The following is a 22,195-nucleotide window of genomic DNA, read 5'->3' as shown; positions in this document are numbered from 1 at the left end:
ATGCCTCGAGGCCCTCACTTCTCGATTACGAGTTTGGTGATTGAACCTCGGGAGCGGACGTCGGTAAATGGACATAAAATCTATTATTGGAGTGATATCATCATCATCTGCCCAGGCATCGTTGAAGTACGCGGCATATCTTGATCAAACGAACCCTCTTCTCATCAACCAGCCCGTGATCCACGGGAACTCGACCCGTCTGTTACACGTTTGGCGTCCTCTACCACGCGCGCGGTCTTGGTACATTAGGACGTTGCACTTGCACGATGGCGGCTCATCATACTCTGCGCCGGTGGTGTATAATATGGAGCGAAACTCGAACATCGTCCCCGAGAGGCGGCGGCCATGGCCTACTATTAATGTGGCTAAACATCTCTCTATTTCCTTCACTTCGTCGACTTGGTTGGATCTTGGATGATGTCGAGCCAACCTTTTGTGCGATTGTTGATGTCCTAAAGCCTAAAAAAAAAAAATTTGCAACATTTGATAGTGGTCTAAGACACACATATAAAGACATCAAACATCTAATGGAATGTAATGTACGTACCAGTGCCTCATGCCTGCCTGCCATGTGTTGGTATCCTATATCCACATTATGCGCAGGATTTCCTATGAAAGTGCGCGAGTGACGTCGATACCAACTAAAATACGCTGATAGTGACTCTGGGTCTTGAGTTTCATACTCGGCCAGAATTAAACTTTCTCGACGATTTCCCCACAAAAAGTCTGTTTCTGTAAAATATTGTTGATCCGCCGCTTTTATAGCATACCGCTTGTCACGTTTGTAATGAACAGGATCAATCTCAGCACATGGACCCGGAATATGTTGCTTCCTACCAAACTTTATCGTTCGAGAAACGCGGTCTACCATGTGCCACTCTCGATAGATACCACAAATAAGGGGAACCTTCGCCGTCCAAATATCTCTAAGCCACGCACACCACTCCCGAGTCTATTGATGATGGCCTACGAATAAGGCTGCCACACAAACTACGATAGAAAGAACATAAAATTACATGATAATAAAATAAATAAATTACACATAAGCGTAGCTATTATATCAAAACGCCATTAACAACCATAATTATGATAAAATACACGACCATCGTATTAGGTTGTCCAATACATCCCCTTACATATGGGTAAAACATCACGTGCCTCATTTTCGTGGGATTTACGATGAGTCCACCTTCGTGCAAGAGCCGTGTGTGGCGGAAGGGCCCCGGATGGTGGGTTTGCACTCGGTATAATGCGCTCCCAAGCCCAAACCTATATTAAAAAATTAAAATAAATACATAAAAACCTTATAACTATCAAATAGGACAACCAAATAAAATTATATAATTTTAAAGGTCACGTACATAATAAGGAAATGAATCCACACACATCTTTGGCTTTCCTCGACGAAGCGCGGCATAAACAAGTATATAAATATGACGGTGCGGCGCTCCCCAAGCTTGTCCACTCATTGCTCTAAGGTCACGCATATCAAGCAAATAATCTAAATTAAGTAAGTCACCGGACTTATCCGGAAATATCGTGCCGCCACAAAGCCATAGCAAGTATAACCTAACCATTGTTGCACATCAATTTCTGGGGTCTGATCTGTAATGTCATCTAAGCCTCTAATATATTCAATTAATTTATGTACTTCTAACCTACTAACACCATTAAAACAATCCAGACCGGGTGCCCAACCAGTAAGCTCATGGATCAATTGTTGCCACCCACCAATATCTATATATCTAGCATTAAGATTATTCAAGGGATAACCATCAACAACCAAGCCAAACATGACCTCGATATCTTGTAATGTGATGGTCGCCTCACCCATGTACGCGGATGAAAGGTGTGCGTCTCGGACGCATCTTTCTATAAGTGCGGTGATGATCGCCCAATCATATGACACATCCTACCTCTATTACTCCCCTAAATCCACACAGGCCAAAGTAGTCAAGGATGCGAGGATGAAAAGGATGACGCCTCACATGCTTCCAAAATTCAGTATCCGCGCGCCGAGGAAACAGGCATGCGGTCGGTCCTGTCAAGGAACCATCCCACCAGCGACCTACGATCGATGCTTCTCTCGAGTGTTAACATCGTACACTTCTGGCCCGGATGTACGCATACCCGTGGAAACTCCATACCTTATATAAAAAAAAAAAAATGAAGTCCGAGATCAAGCTATTTAGAGTAACTCACTATTAAAAATATATATTCCAATTTTAGCGTAACAAATATGCCTTTACCAGATAAAGCCAACTTCCATACGCCTTATTTAGAAACCCAATAGTGGACCACATTAATACCTATAAGGTATAGACAAAATAATTATCTACCCACTTAGACTTAGGTCCCATATAATAAAGCATTATCATGACATTTTAAGTTTTTTTTTTTGGCCTACTGAGGCATCAATTAAGTTTCACTTTTCCGGCTATATAAATATCACATTAAAGGTACAATGAAATATATTGTATAACAATCCATAACAAAATATATTGTATAACAATCCATAACAAAATATATTGAATAACGTGGAGGCATCCACGTTTCACAATTATACCAAACTTAGAGAGCATAGGAAGAAATTACGGGTTACAGCTTATAAATTACTATGGTAATGCATAAATACATCAAACAAAGCAACATTCACAAAATGGGAGGAAAAAAATTCGATCCTTTATGACACATTTCACAATTCTTTTCTCCTGTACCGAAAATGTCATCATCGGTCCATTATTGGCAATATCCACGTTCCACAATGTTTTAAGATAGTGATCTATACTTGTAAAACGTGGACTGATCCACGTTATACAATATATTTTGTATAACGTGGATCCACGTTATACAAAATATATTGTATAACGTGGATCAGTCCACGTTTTACAAATATCCACAAAACTAACAAAAATAACAGCAACATAACAATCCATAGATCTTTTATAAAAGAATCCACAAAAATAACAGCAACATAACAACAAATTTTATTCAGATATTTTATATAACAATTCACAAAAATAACAGGAACATAACAATAAATTTCTTCAAAAGTGCTACTAAACAAATCGGACCTTTTATAATAATGCTTCTAACAATCATATTTTAAGTTTAAATTAAAATAACACAAATAACACAAACGTATTAAAATAACACAAATAAAAAATAACAATTAAGATATATAAGACAAACGTATCTACATCTACTATAAATATATAATATTATATGAGTTAGAAAAAATACCTTAATTTAAATAACAATAATAGATAAAGATGAAGAAGTTGCTCCAAAAATTAAGATCAGTATTGCGGGGGTTTAAAAAAAATAGAGGAGAAGAAAAAGGAGAAGGAGATGGAGGTTCTGCAAAATATTTGCAATGGAGGAGAATGGAAGAGAACGAAAGAGAATGGAATGAAGCGGCGGAAGAAATATTTTAGGGCAGAACGGTAGTTAACAAATATAACTTGTATAACGTGGGTTGATCCACGTTATACAATATATAATTGTATAACGTGGATCGGCCCACGTTATACAAGTTATAATGTATATCGTGGTCGATCCACGTTATACAATTATATTGTATAACGTGGATCACCACGTTATACAAGTAAATTTTTTTTTTTTTTTTTTTTTCTTCAATTGTCGGAAAGATTTTGGGGTATATCGTGGATCGGCCCACGATATACCCGTTTTGGTATAATAATTTTTGGACGTTCCCTTTTGGTAAAAATCGTGTATTTTTATACCCTTTTGGCTCACACTCATTATGTACACATCTTAAGGTCATCCTATTTTCGATTATACACCACAAGGTTTTGATGTGTACAATTTTAATGATGCCCACATCTTATGATATTTACACTTACTCGCTAGAAGGTTTGGATTAAAGAAAAATCGGACAATTTATCATGGGATAGGTGGACTAATAAAATGAGGTCAAACCCAGAAATTAAACATGACGGATAAGTTTAAAAAATAGATAACAAGAACATATCCAATATAATTTCACCCGTGCGGTTGGAGAGAATACCCGAGTGTACGGACCCTAAATGCGATGTACGTAGGATAAAGGGTCCGATAGACTCAGGAGAAACAAGAGAGATGAAAGAAGAGATGAAAAAGCATCAATAATTATAAAAAGTAATAGCAGCAAGATAATAAAATATCGAGTGAAGGAAATAATCGGATAGCAACAGATCTAATAATAAGCAGACGTAAGTTTAAAAAAAAAAAAAAAAGAGACCAACATAAAAAAGAGAAGTACTGGTTTGCAAAAGTGGATCTATTTTATGGAACTAGTGTAGAAATGGAAGAGATTTTGGAAAGTACTGGACTTGGGTATCTTCAGAATAAGAATTCTAGCATTGTTTGATCACGCTTTTAAAATTTGTTTATTTTAAAAAGTGTTTTTTTTTTAAAGTGCTTTAAAAAAAGTACTTGGCGAAAAACAATTTCGTTTGGCCAATTAATTTAATAAAACACTTTTGAACAGTAATTAATGTTTGACTAAGTTTTTAAAAAGTGCTCTTAAGTGTATTTTTCTCAAAAATGCTTTTTAAAGAAAAAGTGTTTTTGGGCAGAAACTATTTATATTACTCCCCAAAAACACTTATTTTCTCCCAAAAACTTAGTCAAACACATCACTTTTTAAAAAAAGCACTTATTGATAAAAATAAGTACTTTTCGAAAAAATAAGTTTGGCCAAACAGGCTATTAGTTTATGGCTAAGGGCTTATGCTAAGCTAATTAGCTAAGGAGCTCAGAAGGGATTGAAACTTGACTCTTTTTTTTTTTATTTTTTTTTTAAGCAATTCGTTTTTTGGGTTAATCGAGAATTATATTTTTTTCTAAAATTTACAGTTGCCACATCATTACATAAGTACCAAAAATTATATTTCCAGCTAAAATAATCATGAAAACTAACTAGGCAAAGTTGAACGATTTTTTAAAGACAAAACAAGGTTGGTTGTCTATAGTGGCCAATTTGTGTAACCATCCAGGCTACTAACTCACTTTTTTTTTCTTTGACCTCCGGTACAATAAAAGACCTTTTTTTTAAAAAAAAAAAAAAAAAAGTTATCCTTGCGAGTGGTTTATTAAGGTGGTATTTAAACCTAAATATACAATTTTAAGTTAATTAATTACCTTGAACTGGTAATCGTAAGTTAATAATGTGATTAGTTTTAATCGTTTTAAATGTGAAGTTCACTCGAGATCTTGAAGTGGTTGTATTGTTACGGAAATGCCGTTTAAAGCTACATAAACAGTTTTAGATCAGTTAATTAGATTAGTTAAGTTAACGATTATTATACATTTATACTTTCTGTTTACGTAACTTCAAAGAGTTGCTTTCCAAGAGGTTGAAAAGGGACACGATGTCACAACCATTCACCAACCATTCTATGACCATTTTTTTGAAGGGAAAACAAAAGGTTTTAGAGAAATTCTTGAGCTAAATTAACATATAAAAAATTTTCAAAACAAAATTAACAACTGATTAAAAAAACAAAGGATTTAATGATCTGGAAAAATCAGTTTATTTGCAATCTAAAATTTTCTCAAAATGGTTAAATCATTGAAAAGAAGATTAAAAAAAAAAAAATTAACCCCAATGTTAGGTAATTTGCAGTAGGATAACAACGATTTAGGAGGAAAGTTTTAAGAAAATATTAAATAAGTAAAAGAGAAACAATAAAACTTTGATAATTGTCTGATTTCTTATTTTCTAATTACGAATATTAATTTGTTCTCGTTATTCATTTAAGATTATTTTTCTCCTCTTCATTGCATTTAGGAACCGTTGAAGAATTTTCCCAACCACTTTATACATCTTTCTTTCCACATTGAATTATTTTGCCCAAATGATTTATCGTGATTGGACACTTCTTCGTCAAAAGTTTCACTTTCGACTTTTGAGAATAGAGTCGTCTTTGATAGGAAATGATTTTCTTGAATATGGAGCTTCTCGACGTGAATCTAAATTAATCAAGCTTCGAAGAAAATATAAAATAACTTTATTATGTATATTTGATAAATATCTTAAGCCGTCACTTTCTATCAACAACAATATAATAAACTCACATGTAAATTAAATTAGTATTATAGTCACTATCCTACATCTAAGTACTTGTAAGGTTTTGAACTTTTGACGCATCAAGAGTAACCAACCAACTCATAGACCAAACTTCACCAACTAATTCATCCATGTCAAAAAAATCGTCAAATAACTGTCTATTTTTTTGGATGGATTTCTTATCTTTTTCACCCATAAATCATTTCGATGAGCTAATTCCAACAGCACTGTTGCCCGTGAAAAATTCGGACGACATTTCAATGACAACTATTCTTCTGATAAAAAAATTTCAATAAATGTTGTAGTTCACTTTCTTTTCCTTCATTATCTAGACGTCCATATACAGAGAGACGAATTCAGAATTTTAAATTTGTGAATTTTAGATCATAACTCGACTTGTTGGTTCTTAATTGACTATTGATTATTTTACACAACATGCCGATTTAGGAGCACTAATTTCATTTTAATAGATTTATATATTAAGTGACTTTCTTAATACTAATGCAGAGTTTGAGCTAAAGCTATGCAATTCAGCCGAACTTGTAGTAGCTTCTATGGTGGATCCGCCCGTGCATACATTGCACAAACGATGATGATGATAATTGACGGACTCATTTGTTTTCAATAAAGTTAAAAAAAAAAAATTAAAAAAAAAAAAGATGAAATATACATTTGATATTTTTCCCACACCCAACAAACTATATAAGCAAGTAATCATCACAGTACAATACTTTTGGCAAGAACCAAAAGCTAGCATTGATACAAATTTTCATTTTAGTCCCAATGGTTTATATAGTTTGGCACAAATTGATCTCTTAGAATTTAATTTTAATTAAAAGGAGGAAGCCATGGGTGTGTTATTAGGGGAGTGACTAGCCATATTGGCAAAAGGAGACAAAGGGAAATTAGAAGGGAATTTAGTGAGTAAATCATGATTAGGAGATTTGAGATTAAGATGATAATCCCAATTAGTCCTTGTTGAATTAAGGATTGAAGTAGCAGCACCACCATCCATTCCAATGTGTGTTACATGCTTCACATCTGTTGGTAATCCTATTTCCATCCCCATTTCATCTTCTTCTTCTTCTTCCATTTCATCTTTGTCCACTGAGAAATTAAAGAAAAAAAAATTATATATTTCGAGCAAGGTAGAAAACGCATAAGAACTCTTGAATGGAAAAGAGATATAACTCCAATTTCGTCGGAATCGATAGTCAATTACTATTGAACTTTATACATTTTAATGTTAAAAGTTATAAAATTCACTATTAGAAACACTTGTTTTCTCCGATGAACTGTTTGATAAAAGTTCATCGGGTAAAGACGTGTTTCTAGTAGTGACTAAAATTTGTCGCATTATAGTAACTTAACTCTACCCACTATAATAGTAAAATCACTAAAATTTGTTCAATATAACTATAAATTCTTCAAATGTGTGTCTTAGTGTTTCTAGTAGTGACTAGTTTTTTGTTGCATTAAAGTAGCTTAACTTTACCTATTATAACAGTAAAATCACTAAAATTTGCTCAATATAACAACAATTTCTTCAAAAGTGTTTCTTGTCACGTTAAAGTAACTGAACTTTACAGACTATAAAAGTAAGATCATAAAGTTATAGTGGGTAAAACGTCAATTACTTTAATGCGAAAAAAATAGCTTATGATCTTACAGTTATAATGGCCAGTGGCAGATGTAGAGTACGCGTACTATTCATTTGAACCCAGTATTTTAGACATAGTATATAAATTTATATGTGAAAAATAACTAAAGTTGTACGAAAAAAACAGATTTTGAATGCATAATCTTTAAAGTTTAGTTGCAAGAAACTCAAGGTAAATCCATCAAATTAAAATTCTAAATCTATCTTTGACGGAAATAGTTTTGTGATCTTATTGTTATAGTGAATAAATTCAGTAACATTATGTGAAATTAACTCGTGTGCTGATAAAACTTATTAGTGGTAAGGGCTTAGCACCAAATGTGACAAATGAATAGCTTTTCTCTTAATCTACATACAAACAAATAGTTTTTTATTGGTAATACATTTTGTTGATATTAAAAAATTTAGATATGGTTTTCAGTGTACGGGATAAATATGTAATTTATTGAATAAAAAGAAAGGTTACAAGCATCCAACTCTATTTTCAGATTGAATTTCACGTCTTTAACTCTGATTGTGTGGAAAGAAACTCTAATGCTTCAACATAATAGAGAACTATACTTCACGATTAAAATACAATGCTATAATTTCTAGTTTACTTGAAGTGATTAAGCTCCACTCTTTCATATCACGTCTTTCAAATGATTGTTGGTGAAAAATTACAATATAAGTTAAATTTAAGGTTTAAGGTAGTTATAAAAAAGCATGACTCATACATGTAAGTGAGGGAAGTCATTTTCATTTTAATGAAAAATATTTTATCTGGTAAACCACAAAATGAGAAAAATATTTTTCTAAGAAAACAAATTCCGAAATATACTAAATAATATATATATTTTTTTTTAATTTGTGGCTCAATTAAATTATCCAGATTTGGTATAATAAACATCTTATAAGCACATTTCATGCAGTTGGTATTATACTAAGTTTTTTTTTTTTTTTTTAAAAGTATTCTAAGGAAAACTAACCAAATAGCTGAGAAAAGTTCTTGAAATTCTTAAAAAGCCTCTGAAATTTGGGAAGGGCCATAAGGCCCAATGGGCTCTTCATTTCACCCTCCAAGCTTTTCTCATCATCTTCCTCTTCTTCTTTCCCTTCTTTTTGGCTTCCTGCATTATAGCAAACCTTAAAAATCACAATCAAACTTCTTATGTCAAATTTTTTTTTTTTTGGTGGGGGTGGTGGAGGGGGGGGGGGGGTTGGTTTTTGTTGAAGACATAATTAAGAAAATAAAAGTTTGTTATTTCTAACAGTCTAAGCTTTTAGATGAGATGATCACACAATCTAACATGATATCAAAGTAGACATATATCATTTGTTTGAGTCTCATTGCCACTCGTTATCAAAAAAAAAAATTCATATGTTTGACTAACGCAAATGAATCAAGCTAGCATGTGAGGGAGCTAGTGTATTGAAAACACGTACATAATTTTAAGAAAATAAAAGATAGTTCTCCCTAAGATTCTAACGCTTTAAACTTTTAGATGAGATGATCGCACAATTTAATATGACATCAAAGCAGAAAGGTCTTCGAGTCTCAACACCACCCATTATTAAAAGAAATTTCCACGTGTTTGGCTCATTAAAGAGAAAAGAAATGCAGAACAACACATGAATAGCTAACGTATTAAAAACATAATTAAGAAAATAAAAGTGTACCACTATCTCTTACTATAACAGTTTAGACTTTTAGATGAGACTATCATATAATTCAACAATGTTAAAGAGGGAGAAAGAGAGACAAACTTGTGGGAGTTAATATGGGTTCAGGGCATGAACTTTTATGGTTCTGCTGCTGATGACCAATTGCAACACTTGATTCAGAGATGCAACCAACAGAAAATGGAAGAAGCACAAATCTTTCCATTCTATACCTCATTGTGGTCAAAGAAACACACACACACAACAAAACAAAACTTGTCTAAGAGTTTTTCTTTTTTCTTCTTTTTCTTGAGAGTTGATGAAGGAAGAAGATGGTTGGTGAAAGACAATAGTTTGTTATATAATGTAAATTGCTAGTGCTCCCTTTGTTGTTAAGTCAGAATAATTGTCCAGTATTTAAAAGTTCATGAAAAAATATTTAGCTGATGGAAAAAGAAAAATTAAAAAAAGAACGTAGGATGTCCAACTCAAAACATACACTAAAGAAGAAATCTCAACTGTACATTCTTTATGCCTTGCCTTTGTCTTTCTTTCTTTACGTAAGTTAGCTAGAGATCACACTAACAATGAGACCACTAAAAATGTAAAAGATTTTCTCATTATCGAGTCACATAAAAAGATGAAAGAATTAACTTAAATAGTCATACACTTGACCGCTTAAATTAAAATTAGCTGGCAGGTGCGAAGGTAGAAACCAACGTACGGATTCGGCCGAACACATCCACCTTAGTCCAATGTATATTTGTCTTAAAAAAAAATCATTTAATAGGTACAAGTTACTAATTTTTGGAACCCAATAACTTAAAAGGGGTAGAATTCTCAGTCCATAAACTTTAAATTATGGCACAACCTCTATCAGTGGATGTATAATATATATATATATATATATATATATACACACACATATATATGTATACACATTTATATATATACACACATATACACACACACATATATATATATGTGTGTGTGTGTGTGTGTGTATAACATGTGTAAAACTGTGTATAATCAGTGTATTGCCAATGTATACCGGTTAGGAACAGTAAGCTATGAATCCGACGGATTATAGGTGTAAAGATTAACAATTCACAATATGTGAGATTAATATATAAATTAACATAGGTAATCTGTTACAATAGATTATTTCGATGCACTGGTAGTGTATAAGTTGTTTATACGGACGGTATATAATTTTATTTGTTAGAGGGTAATGGGGTAATGCATGGTGGGGTCTTATCTTTTTACTTGCAACTCTTAGAGGAGAAGTCACCCTTTGTTTTTGTTGGAAAGATCATACCAAACAGTAGTGATGATCAGTCCAATGACACTAAGTTCTCTTTTCCTTTTCTTTCATTTCATTTCTAGTGGAATATTGTTTTTTTCTTCATATACTTAGATTGGACTCCACCTTTATGGAGTGTATTACAAGCAAATGTAGGATATTAATGTAACTAAATCTGGGTCCAAATCATGTCTTGCATTGAATTATTCATGTATGGGTTACTTTATTTAATTTCATATCCACTGATAGTACGTAAATGATTCTATACAATCAATGCAGTTTAATTTACTGTAGAGCACTTATAAATTAATCATGGATATTCATTATCAGCTCGTTAAACCACTTAACTATAGTAAGTTTAAATGATTTGGTGTAAATACCTTGTATAAATAAGTATTATCAAATTAAACTCTTGACATTGCACAATTTTAATCGAAATATAATTTCTTTGTAATATTTATTAGGAAATTGTGAAAGTAGAACTTAATACTATTTCTTTTATAATGATCAGTGTCGGTTTGTTCGCACATTGATAATTTATCGAATATCTTCTCTCTCACTAGTATAAATATCAAATAATTTTACTTACCAAGGCTTAACTAAAGCTTTACATTATACATCTTAGATAACTTTATGATTGAACTTAGCTAGAAGTCTAGAACATCCTCACAATATCAACTCTTTAGATAAGACATTTAGGCCAACATATATTCATAGAGTTATACCCAAGAAAACTAAGTACAACAAGAAAACTAAGTCCAACTACCAAGAATTATGGCGGGATAGATAGGATCCCTCCACCCTTAATCGTATATTGAGCCGAGTCTAGTCCCTGAAAAAAAATACGGTAAAGAATATTTCCTCCTTAACCTTAAAAGAAAGTACACTGCGCGAATCCTGATTGGTCGGCCTCAATACGAATACGGAACACCGGATGAGAAACCCAAAAAACAAGTAAATACAAAATCAGACTTTTTTTAACGGAGAAACAAAACATTCCTAAAGGTCATGCATATGCTTTGAAGTGGACATTTACCCAAGTTTAGGCATAGAGGTAGACAAGTGCCTATACATTTGTGGGGACTGAAAAAATGACAAACCTAACGAATGGTTACATTATCCATTAAATAGTGATGATAAGTAGGAAGGAAGTAAAAGAGATCATTCTTTTCGCTGAAACTTACATTAAATGTTTTAGGTTTTTTCATTTTCTTTTTCTAATAATGAAACAAAGATAGAAGACCTAACTACTTGTCAGTCAAAATTGTCTGAAAATAATCATTAGAATAAAGAAGATACCAATTTAATTAAGTATCATATTGGAGGAAGGTGAACATCATTGAAACAACAATGGCAAGAAAATTCGAATTTTAAGCATGGAGATAATATTACGTTTTTTATTCAATTTAGAGAAAAGGCAAATTAGCTCGTATACTATCCAAAATTGTTCAATGTTCCTAATATTACTGCTGTTGTTAGATAAAGGTCTTATTTTTATCAGACCCCTGATGGAGCTTTAATCCAAGGGTAATTTTTAACCATAAGTAAAACTTGCAGGGGTAAATTTGAACCTTTTTTTCTTGACGAATATGGACACGTGGAGTCTGCCTATGTCACGCGAGAGCTTCATTGTTGACAAGGGTAAATACGCAACGATTTGCTAACAACAAAACAAAAAATGTTGCGGATGGCTCAATTGAGCAATTCCGAATAGTACGTAGGTAAATATTTTTTCCTTCGTTAAACAGGAAAAATGATTTAAAAGTTCAAATTTTTGAAATTCAATAATCAGAAAAGATTATTAATGGCATCATAGCTTCCCTTCACAAAGGGATAAACAATCGGGTTCATTTTTATTACTCTAATAAATCCATATTCAAACTAATTACTTTTCTCCAAAATACAATCAGTAATTTTTTTCCTCATATTTGTTGACCTCCGTTGGCCATTGGCAAATGTACTTCGATTCAGTGGAAACTTCCTTCAAATATTGTTAAGTTAATGTAACATCGAGGGGTCATTTTGTTCACGTATTAGTTACGCATATATTATAATGCATGAATTAATTACGATGAACAATAATACATAGATTATCACTTGGTGAATAATCATGTGGAAATAAATTGTCATGTAGTGAATAGAATTGTGCAAAGAGTACCGATTTATAGAGCATTTTTGCCCTCAAATACCTTATCCATATATTGCTAACATTTCACATTCTATGTTGTATAAATAAGACTGATTCTCATGAATGTTGTGCTAATATTAACGATGCAAATCTCAACACCGCTAACCAAACATTGAATTAGTTTTGCGAAGATAATTATTCTTATGCAGCCAACCAAACGTTTGCATTAATCCCTCCTTGTTTCCAATTATTTTAACTTTGTAAAAGAGCTCTTAACACTAGGCATTTGATTGAATCAACTGACATGAGAATGAATTTAAAGGATAATATTCCTAGTGAAGTTTCTCAATTTAAAAATAGACAACTGCCAATTTTTCAGCAATGTTTCTGATTCAAGTAAACATATCCAATGTGTTTGCATTTACACAAAAATAATAAGGTGAAAGTTCTCTAGTACAAAAAATAACTCGTTTTCCTCTAAAGCCTACTGAAATAACAGAAAAAAGATTCAATAAGTAAAGCCATTCCTGAAGAATTTAGGTCAATTTGTTAAGCCAAAATCATAGAGGTGGGTAGAAATACGATGACAAGGAAAAACCGAGGAAAAGTAGGCCTCCGATTGTAGCTACTGTTCGCTGTGAGATCTTGGATGCAAGCATGCTTCCACCTACCACTGCTACTGAAGTACATATCGTGTGTCCTATTGTTGCCCCAACAGCAACTCCGATTGCGTTTTTGTGTGTAGCTAGCTGCAGAGTGAAATATCAATCAATTAAAGACGTCGCTTGGAACTTAAACGACACATGTGAAGCTATGAGCATGGTATATTTCTGCATAGCCATAGTCTGGCATCGAATCAGGGATAATGCTACACATTCTACTTATCAGTTAATCTCGACAGATAATAAGTCCGCCCCTCTATCCTTCTCCCACGGTTGATCTTCTTTACTACTTTTTAAAAGACACCGGGATTTCTGTTGGTATCCTAGCATTATGCACTAGCTTATTAATAACCTGTGTGGCCAAGCTTCCAAAATCTACTTATTTTAAAAAGTACTTTTGGATAAAAGTAGTTTGTGTTTGACCAATCAATTTGAAAAGCACTTTTGCCAATATTAGAGTAGAATTTGTACTTGGCCAAGGTCCCAAAAGTGCTTCGGGAGAAAAGCTATTTTTTTTTCAGCTCCTGAAAAGAGCTTTTGCTACTCTACTCAAAACACTTGCTTTTTTTCTCTCTCTAAAATCTTGGTCAAACACTCCACGCTCTAAAATAAGCACTTCTGGTCAACTTCGCAAGTCGGTCAGAGGTTAAACTAACTGCCAGCTCCGATAAACAAGACATTAATGAGCACATGATAATAAAAGTAGCAGCCAGCTTTTTACGAGGCACAATCAAAAGGGAATAAGAATATCTTACAGCAATTGTTGCTATCTGGCTACGGTCCCCCCACTCTGCCAGAAAGGTCAAGATAAAGGCCTGCAGATAACAACAAACAACATCAAGTTTTTTTAAAAAAAATAAAAATTGCTAACCACCCATAGTGAGTGTGTTACATTCATCTTAGTTATTTTATAAATTTTATAGATTCTAGGATTGTAATCAAGTACTAAACTGATATTGCCATACCAACAGAATACAACTTTCGACACAATTTGCAGGAAGCAAAATAATGGGTAATCAATGGGAGAAAATGTACTGTTCTCCACGAAATTAAAAGGAAATCTGATTACTTAGGCCTCTATAATCACAATTTTCTGGTACACTCATTGGACATACCCTTGGGAAATTCCCTTTTTCTTGACTATTTAAAGCAATTCAATGAATCTTGCTTCTTATTCGCACTACTCATTCAAAAAATACAAAGGAAAAGAGCATAAACTCCCTCATCAATGTATTTCATATTTCCAACCCTCAATGATTGCATTTGAACCATTGAAGTACACAGACATACCTCCAAAAATATGGGTGTAAGGAATCTAGAAAAGAATCGCCTGAAGGCTGCTTTCCCTTGTCCAGCTTCAAGTTTTTCTTCCACCTGAGAATATTTAATATTCACCAAGGGGTCAATTTAGTGGCATCTCTGGACAAAAAGAAAATTAAAAGTAGTACTCCAGAGTTTAAAGCAAGAACATATAGCAATATAAAACATCTAAACAACAGAAAGGGGGAAGAACATACTTCCTCTATCTCCTTTTTCTGGGAAGCCTTTGAGTCTGATGATCTCCATGCAATATAGAGCAGCCGTAGCCCGAAAAAGAGATAAAGAACTGCAAAAGACATAGGAAAAATGGGACTTTGTAACTATCTAATCGAACGAAATAAGGATGGGAAACATAGAATCAGCCCTATCCCACAAAATATGGGGAAATCTAAAGAAGAAAAGGAATATAAAGGGGAAAATAAGATATCGAGAAGGAAAAACAGAAAAATGTAGTGGTATCACAACTAGGGGTGTCAAATGGGCGATTGGAAAGTCTGGCAAGAAACTGGAATAAGAACACTGGAAAAATACTGTCAGGTTTCTTGTCGAAGATCTTAGAGACAGCTAAAAATTCCAAAATCAACATAAAGGTAACACATTGTTAAGTAAACCAAGACAATTACATAACAGCAATTTGTAAAACACCAACCTGTAGCTGCACTATTTGTATGCTTCCTCGATATCAAATTTGGCACTATTCTGCCAAGCCCAGTAGAAAGTATCTAGTTATATGAAGAGGAGACCTAGAGTTAGTACTAACATATTTGTGTAGGAGAAATAATTGAACATAACGAAGGGGAGAGAATGCTGCATGTGTGAACTAACAAAGTATGGCAGGAAATTCAATTACTCACAGTCATAACAAACAAGGCGCTGAGTGCACCAGATAAAACGATTGATTTGGGGTGACGCATTGCCATCAGAGCTGCTATTATAAATGTCTCATCACCTATCTAGAAGCATAGCCATCCATAAAAAACTTATTAAACGAGAGTGAGGCAATATCTCAAGGAGGCCACTGCCAAAATGAATAGTTCATCGTTGTTGAGAATATAATTAAGTAATAAAGTAGGTGTTTTGCCATAGATTTCAAATATTTTTCACTTTATTTGGAATTTATGAAGTTGGGAGTAGAAAATGGAGTTGTGTTTGGTTATACTTTTTGCAAAGGAGAGAAGAGAGCATTTTATTTGAAATTTATGAAGATGGAGTTGCAAAACAAGTTTGGACCACTTTTCCAAAGCTGGAAATCCAACTCCAAGTTGGATTTAGAAATTTTATCACCAAACACTGATTTTGAAAAGGGGCAGCCCGGTGTACTAAGCTCCCGCTAGTTGGATTTAGAAATTTTATAACCAAACACTGATTTTGAAATAAAGTGAAAAATCATTTCGGAAAAAAGTGAATAATTCTCATGGCCAAACGGGTCCTAAAAGTGTGATCTCTCTAACCGCTTAAGCTTTTAGAATTTTCAACAGATAACCTCATTGTCATCATTACTAATATCGTACAAACAGAAAATCACAAATTAGAATACAAGCTTGGTCATGAAGATAGTAAAACTAACCAGAAATTAACTGCAACGAAAAACAGCAGTAGCTAAAGAATAGAGTGGCGGAGTTACTGACCTCGCTGACAAGGATCATAGACAAACTAGCAAATACGGCATCAAGGGTCCCAAGATTAGAGTCCAAGTCCAGACCAACATCAAAAGAATCTGAATCATCATCCCTCACAACACGAGTCTTAATTTTCTCGACTATAATCTGCACAGTGAATAAATGCAAACTCAACAAACTGATTAAGAAATCCATGTGGTAGAAATGCCAAGCAAGATCATTTAAGCTAACTGATAAGTATTGTTACCCTCATCCCAGTCAAATGACAAGTTCCTTTTATTTTCAGGCACACCAAAATGTGTGACACACTTTACCAGTTTCAAAAAAAAAAAAAAAAAAAAAAATGTGACACCATTCAATTATTTTATATTACTATTATGATTTTTACAAGTCTCAAAATCAACATTCATATAAAGAAACAAGTTTAAACTTTATATGATGATTTTTCTATAAAGTATAGCAACACGGTGTTGCCAACACCTAAGCAACATGTGTTTTTGTATGAAGTATTATTCTTTTTACTCGGGAAATTTCAGTGATATCTAGAAAAGCACTAGCAACACCTAAGAAACATGTGTTTTTGTAAAGTCCACTTATATGATCTCAAAGGGGCGAAGAGCCATCAGTTAATTATAGCACCAGTTGGACGTTTAATCTTATTCAGCATCTTGCTCTCAGAAACGTTTTCTACAAAAGAATAATAGTGTAATAACAAAGCCAAATATTTGATGAACTTGACCATGCTATTTACAGCCCCAAGGTTTTACATGTTCCTGCAACATTCGGACTTTTCAAGTTAGGACACAAACATTAGACAAATAAGTAGCTGCCTGCCTGCCTCTTCACTCTCCTTCAGCCTATTCAGACAGCGAATCATATCTCTTGGAGAGAAGTGCAGAAGAATCTTTAATTTATTGATCTTTCACACATTTTGTTACGAGAAAAATATTACGACAAATTCACCTGACTCAACGATACACAAAACTGAATAGTTGATTCCTAGTACTGTTGCTGAGACAAAAGCTTATCAATCTAAATTGGATCTCTCTGATGGATGCTCACGCAATGCATATAACATGTCACCCTACAGACCTGGTAAACCACGTGCTTGCACTCATCTTAGCTCCATCCAACATTTTACTCTATAGCAAGACAAGTATTCCACCGCTACACCTTTGGCTTTGTAAACAGGGTCTCTATACGGGTATGCCTTTAGTTCTGCATGCATTATATCTCTTCACATTGATAAGATAAGAAATTAAGATTTTACTTCGGCATTTGACACCAAGTTTCAACAGCTTTGAACTAAACGACCAAAAACTAATCACGAGATCTTTTATCCCCACACACTTTGTGTAATCCTAAGACATACTACTCTAGCACCGGGGGCGAACTTAGTGTAAGATACAGTTTCAAACCTACTAACTCTAAATTCTGGATCCACCTCTATCTAGCACTACTATAAGTAAAAACAGTAAGGTAAACATATATACATACATCAAGATTCAAGCTAATGATGTAACAGTTCTATGCATAAAAATTACACACATTCTGCAAATTTTCGGAAAACTCAACAAATAAAACTGCAATTGCAAAGAGTAATACTCACTTTACTACGCCTACCCAGATCTTTGAACCGTCCACCTGACTCATTTTCAGCATCCTAAGTAAAACCCAACACAAGCAAAAAAAAATCAAGATTCAAGAAAACAGCATACATCACTACAAATGTTATAAAAATGTTTAAAAATCTGAGTTTTTACACTACCTGAGCAGAAATAAAAGGGGTAGTAATGAGAAGTAACAAGATCCATATATATTTTGGGTTTAAATGCAAACCCATATTGTTTTTCTTTCTGTGTAATTGAATACAAAGCTCAGTTCTTGAAAAAACTTCAAGAAAAAGAGCACATAAGCAAATTTAATGGGGAAAAGTGGATGTTTTCTTAAAGAAAATGAAAAGGGTATCAATGGATCAAGAAAAGGGAAAATGGGATTTGGTCTTTTTGGGTAATTAAGTACAAAGCTCAGTTCTTGAAAAAATTTCAAGAAAAAAAGCAAATAAGAGAAACTAAGGGGGGGAAAGTGGAGTTTTTCTTAAAGGAAATGAAAAGGGTATCAAATGGATCAAGAAAGGGAAATGGGATTTGGTCTTTCTTGGTAATTGAATACAAAGCTCAGTTCTTGAATTTTTCAAGAAAAAGAGCAAATAAGCGAATTTAAAGAGGAAAAAGTGTCAATTGGGATTTGAGATCAACGCGCAAATTCCCATTTTATTCATTATATTATACAAAAGGAAAGAGAGAAGAAGAGGAGATCTTGAGGATCCACAAAGAGAGTAAATTGTCAGCAAGATCTTCCCCAAACAGGGCCTTAGCAAGTGGGATCTTCTTTAATGCTAATGAAACAGTAAAGTTGTCAATGGACCTTGTGTTTTATTTGAGTTGCTGATTTCACCCCCCTTTTCTCACATTTCTCTTATTTGGTCACTCACCGACAAGACAACAAATTACAAGATGTTAAGTTGGAGAAGTGCGGGGTATTCGGGTCAGCTTGCGCTCGTACTAGCTTCATTGATTTCATACCCCTTTTTCTCGCATTTCTCTTATTTGGTCACTCACCAACAAGGTAACAAATTACATTGATAGCCTATTTGGCCAAACTTATTTTTTTTCCAAAAATACTTATTTTTTCAATAAGTGCTTATTTTAAAAAAAGTGAGGTGTTTGGTCAAACTTTTAGGAGAAAATAAGTGCTTTTGGGGAGTAACAGAAGTAATTTTTCAGAAGCTAAAAAAATAGTTTTTGCCCAAAAATACTTTTTTGAAAAGTACTTTTGAGAAAAATACACATAGAAACACTTTTTAAAAACTTGACCAAACACTAATTGCTATTCAAAAGTACTTTTTAAATTAATTGGCCAAACACAAATTACTTTTAGTCAAAAGTACTGGCCAAACACAAATTGAAAAGTACTTTTGAAAAAAGTACTATTTAAAATAAGTTGTTTTTAGAAGCTTGGCCAAACAGGCTATAAGTTGGAGAAGTGTAGTATTTGGGATAGCTTGCGCTTGTAGTAGCTCCACGAGGTATCTGCTAAATATGTCTATCTAACAGCCTGTTTGGCCAATTTTTATTTTTATTTTCCAAATATGCTTACTTTTTTTTTCAATAAGTGCTTATTTTAAAAAAGTGAGGTATTTGACCAGACTTTTGGGAGAAAATGATAGTTGGCACAAATATCATGTTTTGTGTCATTTTACATCCTACTCTTATGACTTTTGTCGCTTAATTCATGATGCAATCGTCATATTTGAACTTATGTCGTTATAGTTCATGTGTATAGGTACGATGAAGACAAACGATGGAAAACCGGGCTAAAAGTGATTGATTTTGGAGCATATGATGATTACACGAGGTGACGAGTCGAAGACCACAAGTGATGAATTAAAAGGAAAAAAATTAAACTGAAGGTTCCGCTTTTCATCCGCATAGCGGAAGAAAATCGAAACTAGGCTTGCGCTATCCTTCCGCATCGCGGAAGGAAAGCGGGGTTCTGCGCAGCTTTCCCGGTTCGACTAGGATTAGGTTTACTTATTTTTTGTTTTTACCCTAGACTATATATAGACGTTTTATTAGCTGAAAACGGTGTGCTGGGATTTATTCAAGGATTTGTAAGCCGCCGTTCTCTTTTCTCTCTCTAGGTTTCTTTTATTTTTCATCTTTTTCAACCCTAGGTTATTCATGAATTCTTTTGTCTATGATCGAATCATGAGTAGCTAAACTTCTTAATTCTAGGGTTGTGGCGAAAGACTTGAAAGTTGATTTGATGACAATTATTATCTATTGATGTTCCATATTTTGGGTTGCTTATTTATTCTTGATCTTAATTGTTTGATTATACGCCAATAGTTAGACACTATATGTGGTGCGTGAATTGAACTTGAGAAAGGGAATTCACGTACGTAATAAGAATAAATAGAGTTTGTTCGATTTAATCGATTCGCTGCGGGGATAGAGGTATACCTTTAGCCTACTTAGTTGAATACAGAGAAATAAATGTGTTCTTGTTACCTCTGATGACCATAGAGATATAAGCGTTATAGTAACATCTACAGGCTTGTGAGTAATTCGAGAGAATATCATAAAGCATAATTAACCCGTCAACTAGTAACCCAGGAAATAAAATAGGTGAAATTGTCCGAAGATCAACTAGATTGTCGAAAGCCATGACCCTAGATCTCTCTCATCTGATAATTCTTACAATCTTTGTCAAGATATTCCCAGTTACAAAAACACCCATCACAAATTGTTTCTTGTTCGGTTTAGTTTAGTTCAACAACCATCTTGATTTTCACTTTTTTGAATAGTTTCATCCGAATTTAAATTAGCTTAACAGTAGAATCTAAGTCTCTGTGGGATCGATATCTGGACTTAACAGTCTATATTACTTGTACGACCGCGTATACTTGCGTGTGCGTTAGGGAGCAACAAGTTTTTGGCGCCGTTGCCGGGGACTTAGCAATATTACTGTTTTTCTAATTTGGATTTTTGAATTTCTATTCAAGTTTTTATTTATTTATTATTATTTTATTTTATTTTTAATTTAATATTTTGGTTAGTTTGCTTGATATGGCATCTTGGAGTAAAAATGGGTCGAATATTGGTTGTTCTATTTTGGTGATCCTTGTTTGATTTGTGGAGGACCCCACTTGTGACAACAACTTGTCAAAATATTTCAGGGAATGGGTTGTGTACACCTTCCCAATCTTTTGAGTGGAATATTTGTAATATATGTGGTGGTCGAGACGGTCGTTGGAATGGTTGTCCTAACTACTGCATCCCCGTCCAGGAGCCCGTATTATGATTCTCCTATTATTTGTGATGTTGACAGTAGTAACGAAGTGGGGGATGCGGAAAGTCTTGCTCGGGTTAGCGATATGATGAAGCAAATAGGGGAGCAAATGATAGAGCATGATGCATTAATGAGAGAGCAAAACGCAGAAATGTGGAAAGCCATAGAGAGGATTCGTGCCAAACTCACGGAGATGCGGGCGGGCGAAACTTGTAATGATCTACAAGTTACGAGGCTTAGCCAATACTCGAGACGAACCTCGAAACGAAGAAGAGAACGAGTTCCCACAAGTAGATAGCTTTGAAGAAGCGAGAGATAGTGAGCGATCTTGGCTAACGAGAACAAAACTCGACAAATGAAATTTCATGGGTTTCTCCGTGATGGTCTTACAAACATGGCTACCTGTTGATAGAAGGTAGGCGAGCTCGGACAAGAGATAGACCAATTTGGCTCAGATATCCATGGCTTGTAGGCACAAATGAATAAAAAGGTTGAGGCGTCGATGCCCGACTACATATTACCTTGGATAGTGACCCGCGTGTAGAACGGATAGAGGAACTCCGACCATTCGATCGGATCTTTGTTGATGATGTCATTGTTGAGGAGGTATACAAAAGTGAGGATGTCAGAAATAATGCAGTTTTAGAGTTAGGGCGTGTTGGTCCTCGTTCTAAATATTTTTCTACATTATGCGTAGTTGGCGACATGAAAATCGAGCCTTCCACGCTAATGAAGAAGTGTATAGATGAGAAACAAGAGCCTTACATCCTGAAATTTATCACACCGAAAAGACAAAGCGACATTCCTCACTTAAGGGCCAAGATATTCAAGAAACGATATCTATTGCTTGGTTCCTTTATTTTTACACCATCGCCCCAGAAGCGTGATAGAAAATTGGATGCAAAATTAGGGGTGAAATTCATAAGTTCGAGGTG

General features: G+C 34.1%; 2 protein-coding genes across 2 annotated transcripts; both read right to left on the bottom strand.

Moving 5' to 3' along the window:
- Positions 1-6,744: 6,744 nt before the first annotated feature.
- Positions 6,745-9,752, bottom strand: LOC132060573 (CRIB domain-containing protein RIC4-like). Its single transcript, XM_059453574.1, has 3 exons — positions 9,480-9,752; positions 8,702-8,842; positions 6,745-7,180 (listed from the first exon to the last, which is right to left on the bottom strand). Exons 1-3 carry the CDS (start codon positions 9,610-9,612, stop codon positions 6,906-6,908), a joined length of 549 nt encoding a protein of 182 aa, XP_059309557.1. The 5' UTR covers positions 9,613-9,752; the 3' UTR covers positions 6,745-6,905.
- A 3,424-nt stretch (positions 9,753-13,176) lies between these two features.
- On the bottom strand, positions 13,177-18,746 carry LOC132059036 (GDT1-like protein 3). Its single transcript, XM_059451501.1, has 9 exons — positions 18,175-18,746; positions 18,016-18,069; positions 16,416-16,553; positions 15,642-15,740; positions 15,437-15,509; positions 14,985-15,073; positions 14,758-14,841; positions 14,223-14,282; positions 13,177-13,554 (listed from the first exon to the last, which is right to left on the bottom strand). Exons 1-9 carry the CDS (start codon positions 18,247-18,249, stop codon positions 13,366-13,368), a joined length of 861 nt encoding a protein of 286 aa, XP_059307484.1. The 5' UTR covers positions 18,250-18,746; the 3' UTR covers positions 13,177-13,365.
- Between the last annotated feature and the right edge of the window lie 3,449 nt (positions 18,747-22,195).

The sequence above is a fragment of the Lycium ferocissimum genome, chromosome 6 (assembly GCF_029784015.1).
Source record: "Lycium ferocissimum isolate CSIRO_LF1 chromosome 6, AGI_CSIRO_Lferr_CH_V1, whole genome shotgun sequence".
Lineage (NCBI taxonomy): Eukaryota > Viridiplantae > Streptophyta > Magnoliopsida > Solanales > Solanaceae > Lycium > Lycium ferocissimum.
The sequence above is the reverse complement of the archived record's forward strand: the minus strand, read 5'-3'. Positions and strand labels throughout refer to the sequence as shown.

Excerpts from the sequence above, each read along its gene's own strand:
- LOC132059036 (XM_059451501.1), bottom strand. The coding sequence starts at position 18,249 with ATGGGTTTGCATTTAAACCCAAAATATATATGGATCTTGTTACTTCTC. Across the intron at positions 15,741-16,415 it reads CTATGATCCTTGTCAGCGAG|ATAGGTGATGAGACATTTAT; the intron begins GTCAGTAACTCC and ends CTATGCTTCTAG. Across the intron at positions 14,842-14,984 it reads AGAAAAAGGAGATAGAGGAA|GTGGAAGAAAAACTTGAAGC; the intron begins GTATGTTCTTCC and ends AAATATTCTCAG.
- LOC132060573 (XM_059453574.1), bottom strand. The coding sequence starts at position 9,612 with ATGAGGTATAGAATGGAAAGATTTGTGCTTCTTCCATTTTCTGTTGGT. Across the intron at positions 8,843-9,479 it reads ACCCATATTAACTCCCACAA|GAAGCCAAAAAGAAGGGAAA; the intron begins GTTTGTCTCTCT and ends GCTATAATGCAG. Across the intron at positions 7,181-8,701 it reads GAACTTTTCTCAGCTATTTG|TGGACAAAGATGAAATGGAA; the intron begins GTTAGTTTTCCT and ends TTAATTTCTCAG.